The sequence below is a fragment of the Nesoenas mayeri genome (genome assembly GCF_963082525.1).
Source record: "Nesoenas mayeri genome assembly, chromosome: 16".
Lineage (NCBI taxonomy): Eukaryota > Metazoa > Chordata > Aves > Columbiformes > Columbidae > Nesoenas > Nesoenas mayeri.
In genome coordinates this window covers 15,863,386-15,883,613 of record NC_137562.1, presented here as the reverse complement: position 1 = coordinate 15,883,613, position 20,228 = coordinate 15,863,386, and the positions used below count along the sequence as shown (strand labels likewise).

Below are 20,228 nucleotides of genomic sequence, written 5' to 3'. Positions count from 1 at the left end.
CCGGCTGGCCCGAGGGAGCGGCGGCACGCACTCCGCGCTGGCGGCACTCCGTGTGCCGAAGGAAGCCACGCAGCAGGCCCCCGCGATCCTGGACGAGTGGGCTGCAGCCGCGGGGCCCATCGCGGGGCGTGGGCGGCCCGGCTCCCCCGCTCCTCACAGGAAGGCGCGGCCCGGCCCGGCCCGGCCCGGCCGCCATGCGGTGAGCGGAACGGCGAGCCGGGCGCCCGGCCTGCCCCCCGCCGCCAAATGGCGGCCCGGCCGCGCCTCACGCCCGCCGCGCTGCACCGGCGCCGAGCCCGCTGGAGCGGAACACGCGGCCCAGCGCCCCCCGGCAGCGGGGACCCGGCTGCGGGGAACGGAAGGACAACGCGGGGCGCACCGCGACCCCCGAGCACCACCGCCCGCCAGGGCGCCTGCGCCCGCCCGCGGCACCGCCCGCCATGGCGCGCGGGCCGGCCTCCGCCAGGCCGTGGGCGGGACGGGGCGGGGCCGCGGCCGCTATAAAGGGCCACGCGGGGCACATCTCGGCCTCTTGCTCCGGCGTGGCGAGGTGGGTGCGGGGCTTGGGAGGGCGGTTGGGAGCGCGGGGGGCCGGGTTTTACCTCTCTGCCCGTTCCTGGCGAACCCCCGTGCCCGAGCGGCCGCTCCAGCACGGGCTCCTCTGCTGGGCCTGGGGCCGCGGCCCGGCCGCTCTTCCCCGGGCTCCCGCGGTGTTCCCCAGCGAGCGGCCGCCCTTCCCGGGCGGGTCTCACACGAGCTCCCGGCGCGCGCCGGTGGACGTGATGGCGGTTTTTCCCCGTCAGAGCGGCCGGTTCACTCGCAGTCGGAGCCGGTCGTGTCTGGCGCTCGGGCGGGAGGCGCCGCTGTGTCGGGCGGGGCCGGGCCGGCGCTCAGCCCCGTTCTCTCCGCAGGTCTGCGCCGCCATGCGGGCGCCGGCCCGGCCCACCCGGCGGAACGGTGCGTGCTTGGAGTAACCGAGCGTGTTAATGATTTAGAAATCCATGTGTATTTTTTCTTTCTCGAAAGAATTGCCGAGGTGCTGCTGCAGCGCCGTGTCGGGTTGGTGTCCCCGGAGGCCGTGGGTCTGACCGCTGCTCTGGGTGCTGTGCAGCCGGTACCTGAGGGGCATGTTACCTCCCGCGTTAGCGCTGGGAAGGTGGGGGCCTTGCTAGCCCTGGAAAAACAAAATCAATCAAACAAAACTTCTCCTCATTCTATTGTATCTGGCTTGGCTGTGCCCCGTTCACAGGCGTTTCCCCTGCGCCCTGTGCCTGCTGAGCGTGCAGCCCGTTCTGGGGAGGGGCTGCGCTCCCTCGCAGCCCGCGGGCCTGGGGCGGCGGGAGCGGGCGGGGCCCCGCGGGCCTGGGGCGGCGGGAGCGGGCGGGGCCCCGCGGGCCTGGGGCGGCGGGAGCGGGCGGGGCCCCGCGGGCCTGGGGCGGCGGGAGCGCGGTGCGCGGCTCTGGGCGTGCGGCCTCGGGACCGGGGACGCGCTGGTGTAAGTGATGACTGAATTTTTTCCCCATCAGAGCGACAGTGTTGATTTCTTGCTGTTCAAGCCAGATCGTGTCTGATGCACCAGCGGGAAGGGCTGCTGTGTCCTGCGCCCCGGCAGGGCCTGGTGCTGACTGTTCCCTTCGGTTTTACTCACAGGGTGCTGCAAAAGCAGACGAGATGTTGGGCCTCTGGGAGACCTGATGGGATGGCTGTAGCTGACAGATTATGTGATAAGGGTGGTTAATGGTTTACTCCACCATGCCTGAACCTCTGGCAAGTAAGAATGGTAAGTCCTTAAAATAACTGTTCATCACTGGTTTAAATTAAATTTAAAAACAAGTGGGGAGACACAAAACACTTTCCTGTGAGGGCGTTGCTTCCGAGAGTATTTGTTGTTGGAGACTTGACTGGAGATTTGAGCATTAGCCTGGATATTGTAAAGGTAAAAACACAGAGGCTTTCCTCATGCAGAAGCGTTGCAGCAAGGCCCTTTGTGCCTCTTGTTGCTGCTGTTCCAGCGTGTCCTAAGTGGCTGGTGAGGCGAGTGAACAGGAACCGGCAGGGTGAGGAATCTGCAAGCTGTGCCAGTGCGGACTGAGCTGGAGCAGGATGGTGGCTTACAGCTCTGTCCCGCTCGTTGAAGGACACCGTGCGTGGAGACATGTGGGTGATAGCTGCTCCAGGGAGGGATGGGAGCCATGCTGGCTGCAGCGTGTTCCTTCGGAAGATGTGGTTCAGTCTTGTCTGCCCTGCCCCTTGCTGGCCAACTTGAGGAAGTGTAGGGGGTTGGGATGCTGGAGTGTTCAGCGGTGGCCACATGTGCTTGGCTTTGCTGCTTCCTCTGCTGCCGGTTCACTTGGTCCCTGGGATCTGCGGGGCGGCGGGAGCGGCCCCGCGGGTGTGCGGCCTCGGGACTGGGGACGCGCTGGTGTAAGTGATGACTGAATTTTTTCCCCATCAGAGCGACAGTGTTGATTTCTTGCTGTTCAAGCCAGATCATGTCTGATGCACCAGCGGGAAGGGCTGCTGTGTCCTGCACCCTGGCAGGGCCTGGTGCTGACTGTTCCCTTTGGTTTTACTTGCAGGGTGCTGCGAAGGCAGAGGTGTTTGGCCTTGGGAGACGTGGATGTGGTGGCTCTGACCAGTTGTGTGATGAGGGCAGTTGCCTGGTTTGCTCCACAATATTTGCCCCTCTGGCAAGGGAGAATGGTAAGTCTGGATCCAGCTGTGTTCACTGGCTTAAATTAAACAAAAAATAAGAGGGGAGTAGGAGGGAAGAATCAAACTCCTTTCTGCAAGGCAGTTGCTTCTGCAGTGCTTTAAAAGGTGACTGTAGTGAAAGAATTTTTTCTTTCAAAAGATCTCAAGTAAATGGCAGAGCACTCTGGGTTTCCATGTAAGGGCATAAACATAGCTTTTTTGTTTCAGCATCAAAATGGGGTGCTGCTCACACAGTCAGGGAGCTTTTGTTCTTTATTTTATTTTTCTTGCAGTGGGTTTGTTTCAGTTTTGTGTTGTGGGTTCCCCCACCCGTTGCCCCTCTGAATGGGAGTTTCTCAGTGCCTTGGAGAAGTGCTGATGAAAGCTTCCAGCAATGTGTCTGTTTGCAAGAGAGGGACTGGTGTTCTCTTTCTTTGTTTTTCTACAAAAGATTAACGATGTGCCATCTTCTGAGAACTTGGCTGTTTGATGATTTCCCTAGAGCTCTAGAAAATGTGTTCAACAAAACTTCATTGGATAAACAGCTCTTGTCACTGGCGCTCTTCAGTTACAGCTGTGTGCTGCTGTTCAGGTGCCTGTTGTGCAGGTCTCATGTCTCCAAGGAGGCTGAAGTCTTCTCGGTAGCCTGTAGTGATGAAGAGCCTCAGTGTGACCTTTCTGTATGGCACTCCTGCCTTCAAAAGGAATACGAGTTGTCCTTGTCAGATGGTGGAGCTGACTGGATGTGTTACCCTGGCACTCACTGCTCAGTCAGCGTGCCCAGGTTTTTCTCAGGTACTACTCTAAAAGCTCCCACAGTGCAGTTGTAAGGGTACATCCTATGCGCCTGGCAGTGAAGAAGCTTTTGCTGTCTGCAGAGCAACCCTTGCTGTTTGAAAGGTCTTTTGGGGGATGATTTGAAAGCTGTGTATTTGCTATTTGCAGTGGGGTGGACTGACAATGTTGGCTGTTCTCTTGACAGGTTGAGATTTGTCAGAAGTTGTCCTGGGACCTGCTGTGATGTCAGTGCACTAGCAGAGAGCTGTCTTCTGTTAATGATGTCCCTCTCCATGCTGCTACCTGTGATCCCTTGTCCAAGCTACAGCGTTTACATCACCCTGCAACAGCTCTGGTCTCAGCTAGCAGGAGTGATGAGCTGGTGTCCTGCCAGCTTAGAGATGGAGGGTGTTATATTTTACTTTCCCATGGTATGAGGATTGTAATGGATTCTGGAACTTGCTGCACGTTTAATGTAATTGAATGCTTTCGTCTGCAAGGGCTGTGTCCACTGCCTGACAGCTGATGTTATCTTCCCACAGCCTTAAAATAAGGCAGCCTCTCATTAGAGAGCAGTTGTTGGGTATGGGAGGATGGCCTTATGTATAAGGGGAAGGAGGATTCCAGTCTGGGCTCCCCTTTGTCATCCAGAAACCTTTAGTAATGTATCTTTGGCAGTGGGGACAGCCCGTCTTGGATGCTGTAGCACGATGTGTGTTTCTGTACTGCTTGGGACCTATTTTTAATAAAATCTTTAATACTGGATGAATTCAGCTGGTGACTGAAATTCTCTGTACGTGTGTTTAACAGCTGATTTCTGGATCTTGTGCTGGTTTTTGGGAGTTGGATGGCAACAGTGTTTCTGTGTAGTGATTGTTTACATGGGGCTGCCTGCTGCCCCAAGCTGGGGGAAATGGGTGTGATCCCACGGCCATACAGCTTCACGTGCCCTGATCTGAAATACCGTGCTGAGACTCGTGGCTGCTGCTGTGCTGCAGCAAGTGTCACCAGGACACAGTTCTCTGTCAGTAACAGCTGGGTGCCGAGTGTCGACAACAGGTCTGTCTTCTGGACCAGAGGGAGAGGTGTACTCTGCGCTTTGCCTCTGGACTCTGGACAAGGGTTCTCCCTCAGCTTCTCCCTTGGATCCTGCACGGGGAGCAGCTGGTGTAGAACACGATTCAGCGGGGATTTTAGCTGGCCTGGTAAAGGTGTAGATCAGCGTGTTCTCAGGAAAGTCACTGGCTTTGCATGTTCTTCCACACGTGAGTCTTGCAGAAAAGTGACAGCGGTCTAGGAAGGGAGGGAAGCTGATGCCAGCCCGAGGATTTGGACGTTTCCCTCGTGCAGTGTGTTCAGATAGCAGGAATGACTCTGCTGGCTAGAGAGACTTGGTGACATGTTCATTCAGATCCTGCATCCTTCCCCTGGATGCTGTATAGCAAACTTCCAGGTTTGCAATGCAGGAGAATGAATACAAATGGTACATAATGCTGAAGTATGGAGCCACTGAGCAAGAGGAAGCTAGAGGCTTTTCCAATACCTAATTTGCTAATAGCAGAGAGGCAGTGAAGAGCCCTAAAATGGATTGCAATTGACTCAGTAGCAGTAAAAAAAAAATCACCTGTCAAAGTGCCTGTGGTGTGCGATGTCTGCGCACGTTGGAGGGGCTGGAGGCGGTGAGCGTCCTGCAGGGAGGGAGCAGGCGTTCTCCATCTGCCATGGCCATTACCCTGGCAGTCAGGAGCGGTGTCTGCGTGATGCGCAGACAAACAGGCTGTGGCAGATGTCTGATGCGGGTCCTGGTCTGGTAGCACTTGTACACCCTGCTGGCAATGCAAATGAAGTAAATAGCCCCTTAAGATCAAGCTGATGTGAAGAACTACAATATGTATTAATCTGCAAGTGTCGCAGCAGGTTCTAATTCAAACCCCGGGCTTAATGAATGAAGTAGCTGTTCCTCATGTGCTGCTGTTGGGAAGTCACACAGCAGGTATGTGCATTAGGGATGGGGTTCAAAACCAGTCCCCCTGCAGCCTCATTACCTTCCTGAAGGAGCAGGGCCACCTGGCAGCTGTTAAAGGGTCCTGTGGTGCTGGTTCTGGGCCTGTGAAAGCTTCTGATGGGTTCTATGTGCCAAACACCAGCTGAGAGGCCGGTGCCTGAGCAGCTGGGGGCAGGTGTGCGGCTGCGGTGAGCTGGCTGAACAGCAGTGACAGCTCAGCCTGGAGCAGCTGAAGGGCAGAGGGAGGCATAGATAACAGCCTGAGGAAATAGTCAAGCAATTGTTTCCTGCGGCATTTGAAGTATTGCTTTGTTATTTTTGCTGCCTAATAGCAACAGCCTAATTAATACTCTAATGAATTGGAAGTTATTTACAGCAGCTGCAAGTTCAGAGGTTATTTCTGCTACTTGAAAGCATAAATAATGGTTTCAGTGATTATGGGAGGGGATCTGGTATCTGAGCTGATGGTGGGAGCTGTTGAGGACAGACATAGCTGGAACACGTTCTTAGTGTTTTATTACCTCCAGGAAAAGTTGTTCAGGTCAGGATTCAAGCACTGCTGTTAGTGCACAAACGAAACTGAAAATAACTGATCTGCAGCTGGCAACCCTTGGGTGGTCTCTGGTCTCTGCGCATTAGATGGAGGAACTGAACTGAGCCTGGAGATCTCTGGCCTGGCAGCTGCAGAGGGTGCTGTGTGCATACATTGCCCAAAGCTTCGTAAGGGCCAGATGGGGTTTCTGCACCAAATCCATTTGTTGGGGTGGTTTGGTGTGCGTATAGCCAGGATGCTTTCCCTTTGTCCTTATTGCAGCGTGCTGTAGTAAATAAACCAACCTCTAGACCAGTGGTCATTAGATTATCTATAAGAACAAGAAGTATGATGGAGATGAACCCTAAAAGTAATATGCAAGTAAATCTGAACTAGTCAGGGGCTGTTATTTAGAGGGGTGGATGTAGAGGAGGTCTTCTGTACTGGTGCGCTTTTGCTTCACAGCTTTCATCCACTGGAGTTTCCCACAGACAGCTGGGCACCGTAGGGATGGCTTCGTTTTACATCCACCTCTGTTATTTCTGGCAAAAATGAAACAGCCTGTTTCAGAGGATGCTGAAGCATCAATTAATGACGGTGGATATCCCCAGACATACAATGGGATAGGAAAAAACGTGTTGGAAGGTTTTTACATAATGGCAAGTTGGGAGCTCAGCTTCCAAAGGCTGGAGGGGTGATGAGAGCTGGGATCCCGTTTTGATTTGTACAAGTGCTGCCTGTGCTTAGAGCAAAGTCCCTGGTTATCAGGCATCCCAAAAAGTCTCTGCCCCTTGCTGGGTGTCCTGGGTCTGGAGTTTTGCTGTTGCAATAGTTAGCTGTAGGAAGCTCGATCTCGGCTTTTCTTTGAAGAAAACGTTTCTGAGGGTTTCTCTGCTTCCCCGCTCATATTTAAAAGCTGAGAAAGAAGTTGCTGTGTGCAACTGGAATTCCTCCTGGGCTCGTCTGTGCCCAGCGGGACACAGCCTGGGCAGGACCACGTGTGCTAAACTGCGCACCAGCAACGCCTGCAGAAGTGTGTCCTTGCACGCTGTGGGCACGGGACAGGAAAGGCAGGAGAACGCAGGACAGGCTGCTGCAGAAATTCATTTTCAAGGTGGTACCTGTGCCCAGCAGCAGAATTGTAGGGGAAATACTGATCTTTGCCTTCTCTTGGACAAGCATTGTTGCCTTTGCTGTTTGTGTCGTGTTCTGGAAAGCCTGTGTGAACTCATGGTGCTTCTTGCTGAAATACAATGAACAAGCCGAGCATCCTTTGTGACAGCCTCGAAGGGTCTGGAGGAGCTGGCAGCCGGGCTCCTGTGGCCTCTGTGCATCTCTAGAAATCAGCTCCAAGAACTCAGATCACTGGGTTGGCTGCTTTCCTCCTGTGCTTTTACAGACCTGGTTGTGACCATGGAATGTAAAATCAGACACTCCTGCCAGAAATGTTCTTTGTTTTTGTCCTGCACACCGATGGCTCTGTGAGTTTCCTTATTGCAGAAAGCACAGGAATCGGGGTCCTGCACAGGGGACACAAAGTGCAAGGGGCTCTATAAAGTCAGAACAAAGAAAATAGTGCTGTCCTAATGCATTTGCAATGATAGATGAATTAGCAGGTCATAGATGGCTAAAGGCAAAGGGCAAACACTTTGGAATAGGGTAAATCCTTTTTAAAAGCCCGGTAAATCCTATACAGGCTGCTTTAGTGTGTGTGTGAAGTTATGGCAAAATAAAATCCAAGGGGTGGGCTGGTGTTGGACAGCGTTCCCCATTGCACAGATGGGTGGATCGGCCTGTGCTGCGAGCAGGGACACTGATTAACTCTCCAGAGTGAAAGTGACAGTAAGCTTCCCTTTGTCCCTTGAAGGGACTTTCCATCTGTGACATCCCCCACCCCTCGAGTTAACGGAGGGGTCAGGAGGGCCTCTGGGAACTGGGTCAGCGGCGGCTCCAGCACAGTGCTGCTTAATTAAGCAAAGGAAAATGAGCGAGGGAGCAAGAACGCAGCGTGGCCAGCCAGGGAAGCGGCTGGGTTTGAAGGAGCAGACAAAGCTGCGTTCCCGCCTGCCCTGGTGAGCCGCCCTTTGGTGTTCCCATAGGGTGGGATACACGATCTCCAGTGCCGAGGACAGCCCTGCAAGCTGTTCTGCTGCTCAGCCTCTCCTTCTAAGATGGACCAGCCACATTTCCTTTCTGTAAAGCACATCTGCTTGTCTCCAATATTCTGTATAGGGCCAGAAGTCCCACTTCTAGACTTGGCAGTTGTCTTGCAGGAAATCTGTTGTTGGGCTGATGTGGTCCAGCATGGTTTGGTCCATGTTTTTCTTGGCTGCTTTAACAATATAATCTTTGGAGCCTGTCAGGGGAAAAAAACCCACAAGCCCTAAAAAATCCCTTAGGATTATGTCAAACTAGAACATGGGAGAACAACTGCTTTCAGACTGGCCATGGGAGATGAGCAACAGAGACGGCTCCCGAGAGCTTTAGGTGAGGGTGGCTTGAATATAAACCCTACTGAGACATCTGGACCAAAGTCCAGCTTTCCTAAGAGCACAGAGTCGGTCAGAATTGCAGTCTTTATGTGGATGCATTGCTTTCTAAAACTAACTTTCAGTCGGTTTTCTGTGTCTCAGAATAAGTCTCATAATGAATGTGTTCCTCCTACCCCAACGATGGTTGGCAGGAGGACTTGGAGCACGGCAGCATCTGTGCTGGAAACAAACACCTGGGACGCGTCCTCTGTTACTGCCCCTCAGTTGCGCAAGAGTCACACAGGCCTCTGCTTTGCTTGACTAATGAGCTGAGTAATGCAATCTCCTTTGGAATGTTCTTCCTGTTCTAGATCAAGAATGACACACACATTGATTAAATGACTTTCCCGTGGTGGTCACAGTGAGTGACTCATTGGCAGAGGCTGGAATTAACACCTGGTATCATTGCATTTCTGCTTCCTAGCCCCCATGGCCTCCTCGTGCTCTTTGCTTTCCTCCCCTGGCCTTTTTGCCTCTTGCCCGCTGCAGGATTTGTTACTTGTGACAGTATCTGACCACTGCCAAGAAAACGAGACCTGCAGATATCTGGGGACCTACAAAGAAGCTGAAGTTCTTATTTCTTCTCTTTCTGGAAGGTGTTACCGTGCTGTGCCGGAGCCGGTGGGGTGCCAGCTCTGCTCTGCTCCCGCGCCTCGCACACCATGGTGTTGGCCAGTCCTCTCACATCATCTTCTGGTTTTCCAGAAGCATCTTTGCTGCAGTCTCCCTGAAGTAGGAATGCTCTGCCCATACCCACTGTTAGTATAATGGCATAATCAGTCGCAAAAAATCAGTGTGTGGGTTTTACAAATCCTGCTTTGGTATTCAGCGAGGTATAACATCTGTTGTGATCAATATTTGAGAGTGAGTCTGTTTGATAAAAAGTTACAGTAAAGCCTTTAGCTTCCTACTGAGTAGCTCAATAATTCACAGGAGCAGCTCTAATCACTTTAAGCTTTCTTGCATTTGGAAGTCAGAAAACTCAGAGTAATTCTGTCGAGAGGCAGCACAGCCAGCTGGATCGCGCTCTTCGCAAGCTGCTGTAGCGGGAATGAAGTACTTGTAGGATTTTAATGGTTCCTGAGGTATGCTGGGGTCAAATCTGGCAAAACCCCGCTCTCTTTTACCATTTGTTTTTGATGATAATCTTTATGCTAATTTGGCTGGCAAGTGCTACCAGTCAGTGCAGTTTAGTTTTAAAAGTCTGCAGAAATACAACTATCGGATGCACGGGAATCGTGCGGTGCCCCGAAAGTGAAGGCAAACCTCCCGTTACGACAGGGTCAGGAGAACAGGGTGTTTGTGTAAAGAACAGCCTGCGGGCAGCGCGCTGTGCGGGGCGAGCAGCGCGCTGTGCGGGGCGAGCAGCGGCTGGCGGGGCGGGAGCGGGGTCCCGCCGGCCGCCCCGGCGCTCACCCCGCCGGCCGCGGCTCCGCCCGGCCCGCCCCGTTCAGCGGCGGGGCCCGGGGAGGCGGGCCGGCTCCTTCCCTTATCGCCCGCTCCCGGCGCCGTGCAGCCGGGCCGGGCTGCGGGGAGCGCCGCGGGGCAGGCGCCATGGCGGGCTGGGCCGCCGTGCTGGCGCTGCTGGCGCTGCCGGTGCTGCCCGCCGGGCCCCGCCGCGCTGCCGCCGGCTGTGCCGCCCGCGGGCTGTGCTGCCCGGGCCGCGACCCGGCGTGTCTGAGCCGCGGCGGGCGGCCCGACGGCTCCCATGGGCCCTGCTACTGCGACCAGGCGTGTGTCCGCACCCTCGACTGCTGCCACGACTACGCCGAGACCTGCCCAGGTGAGTGGCTGGCGGGGCCGCGGCCGCTCCCGGGGCCGCCTTGTCCCGGCTGCCTCCCGAGCCGAGCGGCACCTGCCGGCCCTCGGGGCTCCGGCTGCCCGGCGGTCTGGCTGCCCGACGGCGCCGCCGGGCTCTGCTTTGTGCGAAAGGCGAGAGCTGCAGGCGGGGCTGCGGGTGGCCGGAGGAGGGGTGCTGCACACCTTTGGCTGCACACCCGGCTTGTGCTGAGGTCTCCTGGGCCGCCCCGGGGCAGGTGGCGTCAGGATGCTGCGTGTTTGTACAAGGCGGAAACGTGAAATAGGATGTTTCCTGACTGAGAATCCCTCAATCCCTTTGTCTCTTGTGGTTTGAGTTACTGTGGACGAGATCAAATCTGTTGCTCATGTTAATCTGCACATCTGTGCAAAAGGCATCGAGAGCTGCAGCGTGTGACGGCAGCTCCAACTTTTGATCTGGCGAGAGCCTCCACCGCAGTGCTGGTGCTGCCGAGTGCGGGGTCCCCAGGCAGCGCCGCCTTCCCGGGAGCACAGCGCACTCCGTCCATAAATGCGTTCTGCCAAAACGCAGAGGTGAGTTAGGGAGATAAGTCATTTTAGTGAGTGGTGCAATTCCCTTCCCTCGAACAGCATCCTCAAGGAGCCTTATCCCCTCAAATAATGCTTTTTTTTTTTTTTAGCCTGTATAGCTGCGCCTTAGCAGAGTTTTGCTCTGGGCACATGGGCAGACCTTCCCGTCATTTAATTGCCTTTTTCCTTTCAAGAGAGAGCAGGCATCAAAGTGCCATCCACAGGATCCCACAGACCTGCCTCCCATAAACCACCCACCCAGGTGTGCAGGGGGTGCAGCCTGGCTGTCCGAGTGTTGGGGTGTCAGGGCAAGGTGTTGGTGCTGGGTGCCGCAGTGCCTTTGGTGTCTGACCACGGTTGGGCTGTTGGGTGCTCCTCAGTACCACTGCCCCAGAATCCTGCTCGTCTGGGACGGCTGGGATAGACAGGAAACCATCGTGTCTGTTCTTCATAGTACAGAAGAATAATAAGAGACATGTTTGCGGGCTCTTGTTAGGCAGGGTGAGGAGTGGCAGGGGGCAGTCACTGCTCCCCGTCCGAGCCGGGCACCTTGCAGCGGGACCGCTGTCACCGCAGCTGTCCCAGCGCGGGGCACTGACCGCGTCCCGCTTACCGAGGTCTGCTGAGAAAGCTGGTTTTCTGCAGGATGAGAGATTTCTGTGTTATTGCTTGTGATTCATTTGTGCTGGGTGTAAGGGACCCGTTTCTACTTTGACTTGCATTGCCTTTGTCACTTGGCCTTTTTTTTCAGCAGTTTTCTTTCTCCCGCTACTAAAGAGGTAATTTATCAAACTGACTCGTAAAGCAAAATATTAAGGCAAAGGCATTAATATCTGATGCTAAACGAAACTGAAAAGAGCAGAAGATTCCAAATAAATGAGATGCACAAAAGGATTCTAACGTTGGGTAGCCTGCAACCCAACGCGCAGTCTTTTTTTTGTGTGCGTTGCTGCGAATATGAAATATCTCAATTACTTAGGTAATTGATTTACTTCCTAATCTTTGAATAGGTTTAAAAAGCTGTTTGTGGTGACTTCAGACAAAGAAGAAAAGCAATAGCTTTTGAAAGCTCTTCCTAAAGTTTCTAAAGACAGCAGTTTCAAAAGAAATTAATGCAGTAATTAGGGGTTATCTGTATTGCATGGGAGAATAAATTGAGGTATCGAGCTCGAGCTGCTCAGGATTCACAACAGTGTTTAGCAGCTTAACCCCCAATCACATCAGTGGGACTCAGGCTTTCGGATGCCTTTGTAAATCAGAATGCGAGTATCTGCTACTGCAAGATACTGAGCATAGTGGCTCTAGTGGATTTGAATGGCTCGTTTGCACGTTTAAATCGAGTGGTAGATTACTAGGGGGGCTGAATTCAGAGCACTGAGGAATTCCTGTGTGTGAGCTCAGAGTCGTGGGTCAGATTTCTCCACCCGTGTGTAGTTTGCCTCTTGCGGACTCGCAGGGGCTTTGGTGGAAGCCAGCGCAGTGGGAACCGTGTGAGAGCGGGAAGGGATGCTCAGTGGTGTGAAGGTTTTTGAAGCGTTGCTTAGTGCAGGTTCTCTAGATTTAAACTAATGAGTCACATCTGCAAAACATTTTGGGATTGGTTCCAACACGTACAGAGTGGAGGACTACGGTGGGTCTGTGGATTCCCTGACGTGGCGGTGCAGCTGAAGGAGGTCGCAGCGGTGCAGCTGAAGGGAAGCTGCAGTGGTGCAGCTGAAGGGAAGCTGCAGCGGTGCAGCTGAAGGAGTTTGCAGCGGGAAGGTGTGAAATAAGGAAGGTTGTACTGTACTGTGTCAGAAGGTGTCTTTTGTGGAAAAGGCGCCTCACTTTTGTCTTTTCTGTGAGCCTCCACACCCCGCTTTGTTGCTCTTCCAGCTGTCCCCTGCGTGGTGTCGCAGTGGAGCGTCTGGAGTGGCTGCGCGGAGCCTTGCAGGACAACGTACCGCGTTCGCAGGAGACGCGTCCTGCGGGAGCCCAGGAACGGCGGGGCGGCCTGTCCGGCGCTGGAGCAGCGGGCCGGCTGCGTGCGGTACCGCGGCGCGCCCGCGGCGGAGTGCGGACCGGCCCTGGGTGAGTGCTGGTCGTGATCTCACTTATGCCAGTGTGAATCTCTGGCAACAGAGTTGGTAGGTTTATGCCTGTTTAAAACTGCTGTAAGTGGGTGTTGAGCACACTTTTTTTTCCCCTTTTTTTTAATATATGTATGTATATATATTTTTACGAGTCATCTGCAAAAAGTCATGAAGGAGCAATATCCATCAAAAGCAAGGTATGACTTCTGTGCACTGGAGCAGGGCATGGGCACAGGAGACCTCCGGCTGGTTTCTGCAGGAAAAGCCTGATTTGGGTTTGTTCAGACCTGTTGGGAGTCGGTAGTAAGTGGGTATTGCCTCTCCCTCTGTCTTCTGGTGTCCCTGGTAAGTGGGCTCACTCTGCTCACAGATTCTGTTTTAGTGAAATGGCTGATGGTCACCAGTAATATGAAAATACAAAGTCAGAATTTGTTCATCTCCTGCTGCAGATAAAAGTGTATGACGTTACAGGCCTGTCTTTACGGTTTTGCAGATGTAAACAGCCTGAGTACAGTATTGCCACTTACACTATGTACTCTTTCTCTTTGGTATACGCAGTCCCAGCATTAATAACGACAGGAGGGTTTGGAAAAGCGAGGAGAAAAAGAGCTGCAGCTGATGGCAATGAAAGAACAGGGTGAGTTGGAGGCTCGGTCTGCCTTTGCTGTCTGTCTGGCTGCAGTTTAGGTCCGGCTGTTCGCTGATCGGAGCCGGCACCTCCCAGCAGGCGGGCGGCGCTTCACTGCGCAGGGCGCTGCTCTGCCCTCGGCCGCCGGGTCCGCGCTGCGCGGGACGCTGCGGCTCTGCCGCGGGGTCGGGCGGTACAAGACTGAAGTTCAGCTCTGCGTTCACGGCATTGCTGCTCTTTAAGGCTGTGTGACCAAAGAGCCAACCACCATTCCCTTCAGCTCTTCCCAAGGTGAATCTGGTGCAGTTTCCACTTTTTTACATAGATGGTGCAAATTCTCTTGCTGCAGTCCCTGGTGGTTTCCCTGCCGTTCCTGTAATACTGTGTGGAATTGCCCAGAGCTGCTCTTGCAGCATTAGGTACCCATGCACTTCTTGATTTATTTCCCCACGTGCTGTTGTATATACAGGTATTTCCATAGGGCATGGCTGCATCCATCCCCTCACTCAAATTTCTGAAGGAGGGAGCGTCTGTTCACTCTGAGCCTCCCTGAACTGCTCATTAGTGGAGCCTTCTCCCTGCTAAATTCAAAGCCGTGAGCACAGCTCCGTTGCACACGTGTCTATCCTTGCTCGTGCCCTCCGATAAGACAAGGAAGCAAACTGCTCACATGGTCCGTGAGCTGCTTGGAGGTGTTTGGAAACCCCCATGACTGATACACAACCAGTCCAGACTAGAACCTGTTTCTCTGTGTTTGGAGGTGATAACCCAACTTCCTTGGTTTTCCCCTCCAAACAAGACCAGTTCTTTGGGGCTTTCCTCTCAGGTTTGGTTAAAAGCCGAAGTGCGGAGGACAGGAGTGCTGTGTCAATCCGGTGGTTCTCCCACCATGTGACAACCTCATTTAGGAGGGAGGTTGTCACCAGGAAAACCTTTACAGACTGAATTTTGTCTCCTGTTGCAAGTTTAGCTGCAAAACCTAATATAAGTAACTGAGAGCAGGTGATGGAGAAAGTGTGGTTCAGAAAAGGGTTACCAGACCTGGAACCAGAAGACCTGTCTGTTGGTTGTTTTTTTGGCTTTAGTCAAAATGCTTGACCAGTCTGTGTCTCTATTTGAAAAACAGATGCCAGTAATAACTGCTGTCATTTGATATGTGAGTTGAAAACACCAGCAGAGTAGCTTTATTTCCCATTTAACCTTGTTAAAACTCAGGTATGCCACATGTTCTGGTTTTTACGACCTCGAACTCCTGTGTGGGATGTGTGGATCTTGTCTCCATCAGCGATGCGTGTTGCGGGGTTCAGCCTGGCCGCTGCGGCGCCGCGTGGGCTCTGGCCGCTGGCCGGGCTGCCCTGCTCAGCTCTTCGGTTGCAGGTACTGCGTGGAGTTCCAGCTGGCGGCCATCGCGCCGGGCTGCCTGCGCAGCCAGCGCCCGCACACCCGCTGGACGCTGTACCTCCGGGAAGGCCACACCGCCTGCGTGGAGTGCCAGCACCCGGCCTTGGACTCCACACGTCTGCACTGTCACGGCGACGGCAGCGGAAGCAAAAAGTAAGAGGTTTTGCTTTTGTTTTCGTGTTGAATTTTTCATTCTTCTCCCTTGATCTGCTGCTGCCAGTTTCACAGTGCACTACGCACAGCTCTCTGTACGTACATTCAGTAGTCTTTGTTGCATGCCATGAGTTTCTTGCAGAGATGAAATGATCTGGTGAAGCTCAGGTGTTAAACCAGCAGCAGAGCCAGCGTGGGGGTCCTCGCACCCAGTCTGCCAAATCTCACTGGTTTTTGTGGCACAGGTTTTTTCTTGTAAAGACACTCCAGCCGTGCTTTTAAGGTTGACATCCTGACAGGTGTCAAGTAAAACCAAACCTGTTTCTGATTTTTAAGCACTGGGGATTTTGTTTGTACAAGTGACCCTTCTGGTGGGTGACATCTGGCGTCGGGACTCGGGGCGTGCGCTGGCACCTGAGGCTGGACAGAAGTGCTGTGAGATCTGTGCACTTTCAGCATCCTTTCCCTGGAAAGCTGAAGCAGCTTTGGGGTGACTGATGGGGACGAGCGGGTTGTAGGAGCTGGGCAGAGTCCAGCGAAGATGAAGGGGATGGCTGGAAGCTGCAGAACACATCCTCAGCAGAGCCAGCAGCAGGGTCCTGGCTCACAAGGCTCTGACGTGGTCACTGAGGAGCAGTTTCTGCGTTGCTTTTGCCCGCATACTTGTAACCCCGTTGTTAGTTTGTTGAAGGCATCCTATGAAACTGGCAGATCATTGCCTGGCAATGCTGGGCAGGGGTATTTTTATATTTTCTATAAATGTTGAAATAAGCATGTTCATCTGAATTAGCAACTCTGAACTAAGACCATCAGGCCTCCAGCACACAATGTGTTGCGCTACCAGAACTACAAATGACGGCATTTTGAGTCAGGGTTTGTCCCAGGCTTCTAGTAAGAGGAGGTCATGTTAGAGCCTTGTCCTTCCCTGCCTCAGCTTCTTATGCACAAAGGTTCCAAAAGCTTTTTTTCCTTCTATATCTAAATCTTAACTGGTGTAGCCAGGAGTAGCTTTTACCTGCATTCAGCACATGAATGGTTATAAAAGCTTACAATAATGTTATTTTACTGAAACCCTGGAGCCAGACAGTAACATCAGAGTCAGTGAAATAAAAATATATTCAGGAATTGATTTCCTCATTTGGCTGTAGAAAGAGGGGGGCATTTTCATCCACCCCATCTGGTGAACAGCGCTGTGTGTGGAATGGGAGCACAAAGAAAATGGGACTGTGTCCCTTAGCAGTGATGATCTGATCATCAGGGCTGGCAGCTCGAAGGCTGGAGAGGGGCACTGGTAATGGATTTGGAGTCAATGGTGAGTTTTGAATTTTTGCTTGCGTAACTCTGCCGGGTGCCCCGCCAGGGAGGTGTGGGCACTTTGTGGGTGACCTCGGCGCGGTGGTGATGCCACGGGCCTGTGATCCTGCTGGCCCGTGTCCCTGGGGCGCTGGCTGTGCATCCGCAGCATCCGCAGCATCCACAGCATCGGCAGCTGCTGCCGTGCCACCCACGCCGAGCCTGCGCTGCGCCTCTCAGCCTGTCAGTTCGGCAGCTTGTGCCAGTGTTTAGCTCCCCGAGATATTGTTCCAAGAGTGACTCTCAGGAAGGAAAACATCTGACAGACTTTAAAATAAACTCAGCAATGCTGGTATATTTTGATGAGTATTTCCTAATTATCTTATTGTGTCTAAGTGGAGTCTGGCTTATAAATGCTTCAAGTTAAAGAGAGATGCTTGTTAATCTGTGCTTTCCACCTGTCTCCCACTCTGTAGAAGATGCGAGTTCATTTTAACCCCTTTTATGCAGGCTCAGGAGTTTTCCCAAAGTTGCTGATTTAGGACCAGATCTGTGGCCATCAGGTGAGGATGGCTGGACCGTCCAAGGGCTTGCAGTGGCTTCTTTGTTCAAGAAGGTTATGAGATGAACAGGGCAGAGCATCGAGCTGGGAAACTGATCTGTTAATTTTGAATCATCTTCTGAAAGATCTACAAGTAAAGCACAGACTTGACACCTGTGGAATTGTTACTTGGCCTGTGTCGGGGAGGATCAGCTGCTCTTCATCACCTGGAGCAAGATGTGGCCTTTGTAGCACATGAATGTCCAGACCGCAGCAGTTTATGCCCATGCTCATGGGGCAGAGCGAGGGAGAGGATGGGTGGACTTGGTTTATAGCAAAGTCAGGGGATGCCTGTGTGCTGTGTGAGCCATTGCATGTAGTGACAGGCACCTTGAGGGGATGGAGTCTGTGTGAGCCATTGCATGCAGTGACAGGCACCTTGAGGGGATGGAGTCTGTGTGAGCCATTGCATGCAGTGACAGGCACCTTCAGGGGATGGAGTCTGTGTGAGCCATTGCATGCAGTGACAGGCACCTTGAGGGGATGGAGTCTGTGTGAGCCATTGCATGCAGTGACAGGCACCTTGAGGGGATGGAGTCTGTGTGAGCCATTGCATGCAGCGACGGGCACCTCGAGGGGGTGTTTCTGTCAATCCTTTAGGACTTAACACCTACAGTGTGTGCTGCTCTGGGTTCTTCCAGTCCCGTGTTCCTGTGAGGGCTGATTGTGGCTTTACTTCACTATTACTTTACTTCACTTTACTTTACTATTAGAATCCTATGGGGGTCACTGTGGTTGCTTTTTCTTTGCAGCAGTAGAAAGGCAGAATTGGGTACGTGGAGTGAAAATCGATATTAGCAAACTAAATGGTATTTACTGGGTGATTTAAGCCCTCGTTGTACAAGCGGCTGCCCTGCAGCACATTGACTTTCTCTCTCTTGCGACTGTTTCAGGGATCAGCTGTTGCACTGGCAGGCGGTCGGGAACCCTCGGTGCCGGGGGACCTGGAGGAGAATCCGCCAGCTGGACACTTGCTCCTGTCCTTCCGTTCACAGCTTCTTGTTCATCTGACCCCGGCAGTCCCAGCCGGCGAGCGCCGCGGCGGCTCGTGTGGCACCGCCGGGTGGCAGCGGCAGGAACCACAGCAGGAGCAATGACTGACAATGACAACGCTGTCTGTGCTGGGGCATCCCGAACCCTCTCTGTCCCGCTGTGTTCCTTGATTTCCAAAGAAATCAGACCGGCTGTGACGTGCCGATGTCTTTCTGCCCATCCGTCCCTCAGAGATGCCCGTCTGACCTGGTCACTTCTGCAAATCCCCCCTTTCTGGAGAGGAATGAGAATTCACCAGATAAGAAATTGGACAAAAAAGGCCACATGAACCCAGGTTTAATTACTATTTTTTGTAAAGTCTCAATGAAAAATCAACAATGCAAAATAAAATAAGTGCCTTCTTTCCGTGGCAATGGCACTTTTTTGTGGATACTTCCTGCTTGTGCTCATATATCCCTTCCTTTTGTTTTCACCTTCCCTGGCCTCATCATTTCATATTGATCCTCAGTCTTACAGAGGGTCGATCTTGTGCTGCTGAGATAATGGCGAAACTTAGAGATGAGTCTGTTCGAACCTGTGAGAATGGAACGTACCAGCCATAAATGGGCCCTTGGACTTCAGGTTACAAGTTGCATTTCCGAGTTGCCCCAAAATGCAGAGCAGTCCTGGGGCTCTGCATAGGCAGACATGGCAGCGGTACCGGCAGGGCTAGCGATAGCCTTGTGTTTTCCACTGGAAAAGATTTGAAATGTTTTCTTTATATTCTGCTGATTGATATTCATACTTTCCTGTCAATGATAATAAAGGAGACTGGAGACGTTCTCCCAGCGCCGATCTGTTTGATGGATCCGTGCGCTGCCGTCTCTTTAGTGCCTGAACCTGCCTCCTTTGTTCCAGCCCATCTTGTCGCTGACTCTTGTGCCCCAGCAGGTGAGACTGGAGGAAGAGTCACCGCTGTCCAGTTCCAGAACTACTCAGGATTTACAGGTCTAAACCACCACCGACCTGCCACTACGCAGAAGGGGATGTGGTATTTCTTTTAACATACCCATATTTCTGAATCTGTTCAAACAAACTTACAGAAAGGGCTTGTTCTTTGTGGCAGAGCGCCGCACCGGTGGGCACCCACGCGGTTATGTGTCAGACCCAGGTGAGTGGCTGGAGCTGGTTCCAAAAGAGAGTTTGAACGCTCAGTTTGCCTCTAGAGGGGAGTTTTGCGTCTAGAGTAGGAGACTGCCCTCCAGCTTCAGTGTCTCAGAATGAGAGAGCCTTAAGAGCGTGCTTTTGACAGAACTTTGTCCTATTCTGGCAGAAACTGCAGCAGACTCTGGCCAGTTTTGATATAAATTTGATGTGTATGAAGTCTGGACACAGGAAGGAGGGGGATGTAGCGGTGGTGAATGTTTCCACACCTCCTAAGTGAAGTGTCTTTATCCTTGATTTTGGAATTTTTTTCACAATTGAAACAATCTGAGTCAAACAAAATATTCAATGCCCCCCTCTTTGTTTTCAAGTTTCAGGGAAAAAAATGGAGAAAAAGCTCTAATTTTGAATTGACCAAAGTGAGTTATGTAGCGATAGTATTGTCTTGTGGGACTGGCTTGTGAGACAGCAGTGATACTGAACTAGGAAGCACAAAACAGGCTGTTCCTGTGGCAAACAGCTTGTTGGTTGGGGTATCTGCAGCTGCCTCAGCCCTGAGAGCTGATAACACGAGGTCCTAATGGGAGATGGTGGCACAGTGGCACTTGGAGCCCTTTGTTCCTGTCACTGCAGATAGGGATGCAGAATATGAAAGAATCAGCCTGAGGGACCCTCAGAGCAGCTGCATTTCTCCACTTGACAAAGCAAAGCCGTCTGTCTTCATAACGTCCCTAATTTCTACAGCCTGGGCTTGGGGAAAGACGATAACACTGTTGGAAATCCAGGGCAAAATACTCCTGAAGAGAATGGCTTTGCACAGTAACCAAGCAGGGCAGCCGCACACGGAGAGGCTGTTCCCTGGCGAGGACAGCCGTTCCCATGGCAACGCTAAAAACCCTTCACCAGTGGGTATCAACAGGAGAGCATCTCCCACGGCAAGTACTGAAGCCAGGAGCTTAGTCCCTGTCTCCCAGAAATCATCCTGTTGAGCACCGGTATGAGTTGTGCCTGTTGTGCCCGTTGTGCCCGTTGTGCCCGTGCAGCTCCACCTTTGGG

The 20,228-nt window shown here is 52.9% G+C and overlaps 1 protein-coding gene across 6 annotated transcripts; it reads left to right on the top strand.

The window, feature by feature from the left end:
* Nucleotides 1-539: 539 nt before the first annotated feature.
* On the top strand, nucleotides 540-18,441 carry LOC308046612 (somatomedin-B and thrombospondin type-1 domain-containing protein-like; the record flags this gene model as incomplete). 6 transcript variants are annotated; one of them, XM_080354573.1, is made up of 7 exons in its annotated part: nucleotides 540-550; nucleotides 1,651-1,780; nucleotides 2,580-2,703; nucleotides 12,764-12,958; nucleotides 13,519-13,597; nucleotides 14,966-15,142; nucleotides 17,930-18,440. In XM_080354573.1, 6 exons carry the CDS (start codon nucleotides 1,778-1,780, stop codon nucleotides 18,045-18,047), a joined length of 696 nt encoding a protein of 231 aa, XP_080210699.1. In that variant the 3' UTR covers nucleotides 18,048-18,440. The 6 variants fall into 6 exon arrangements, 5 of the variants coding, with proteins under 5 accessions (XP_080210699.1, XP_080210698.1, XP_080210697.1 ...); XM_080354572.1 differs by lacking the exon at nucleotides 540-550 and adding an exon at nucleotides 581-957; XM_080354571.1 differs by lacking the exon at nucleotides 540-550 and adding an exon at nucleotides 976-1,059.
* Nucleotides 18,442-20,228: the final 1,787 nt, after the last annotated feature.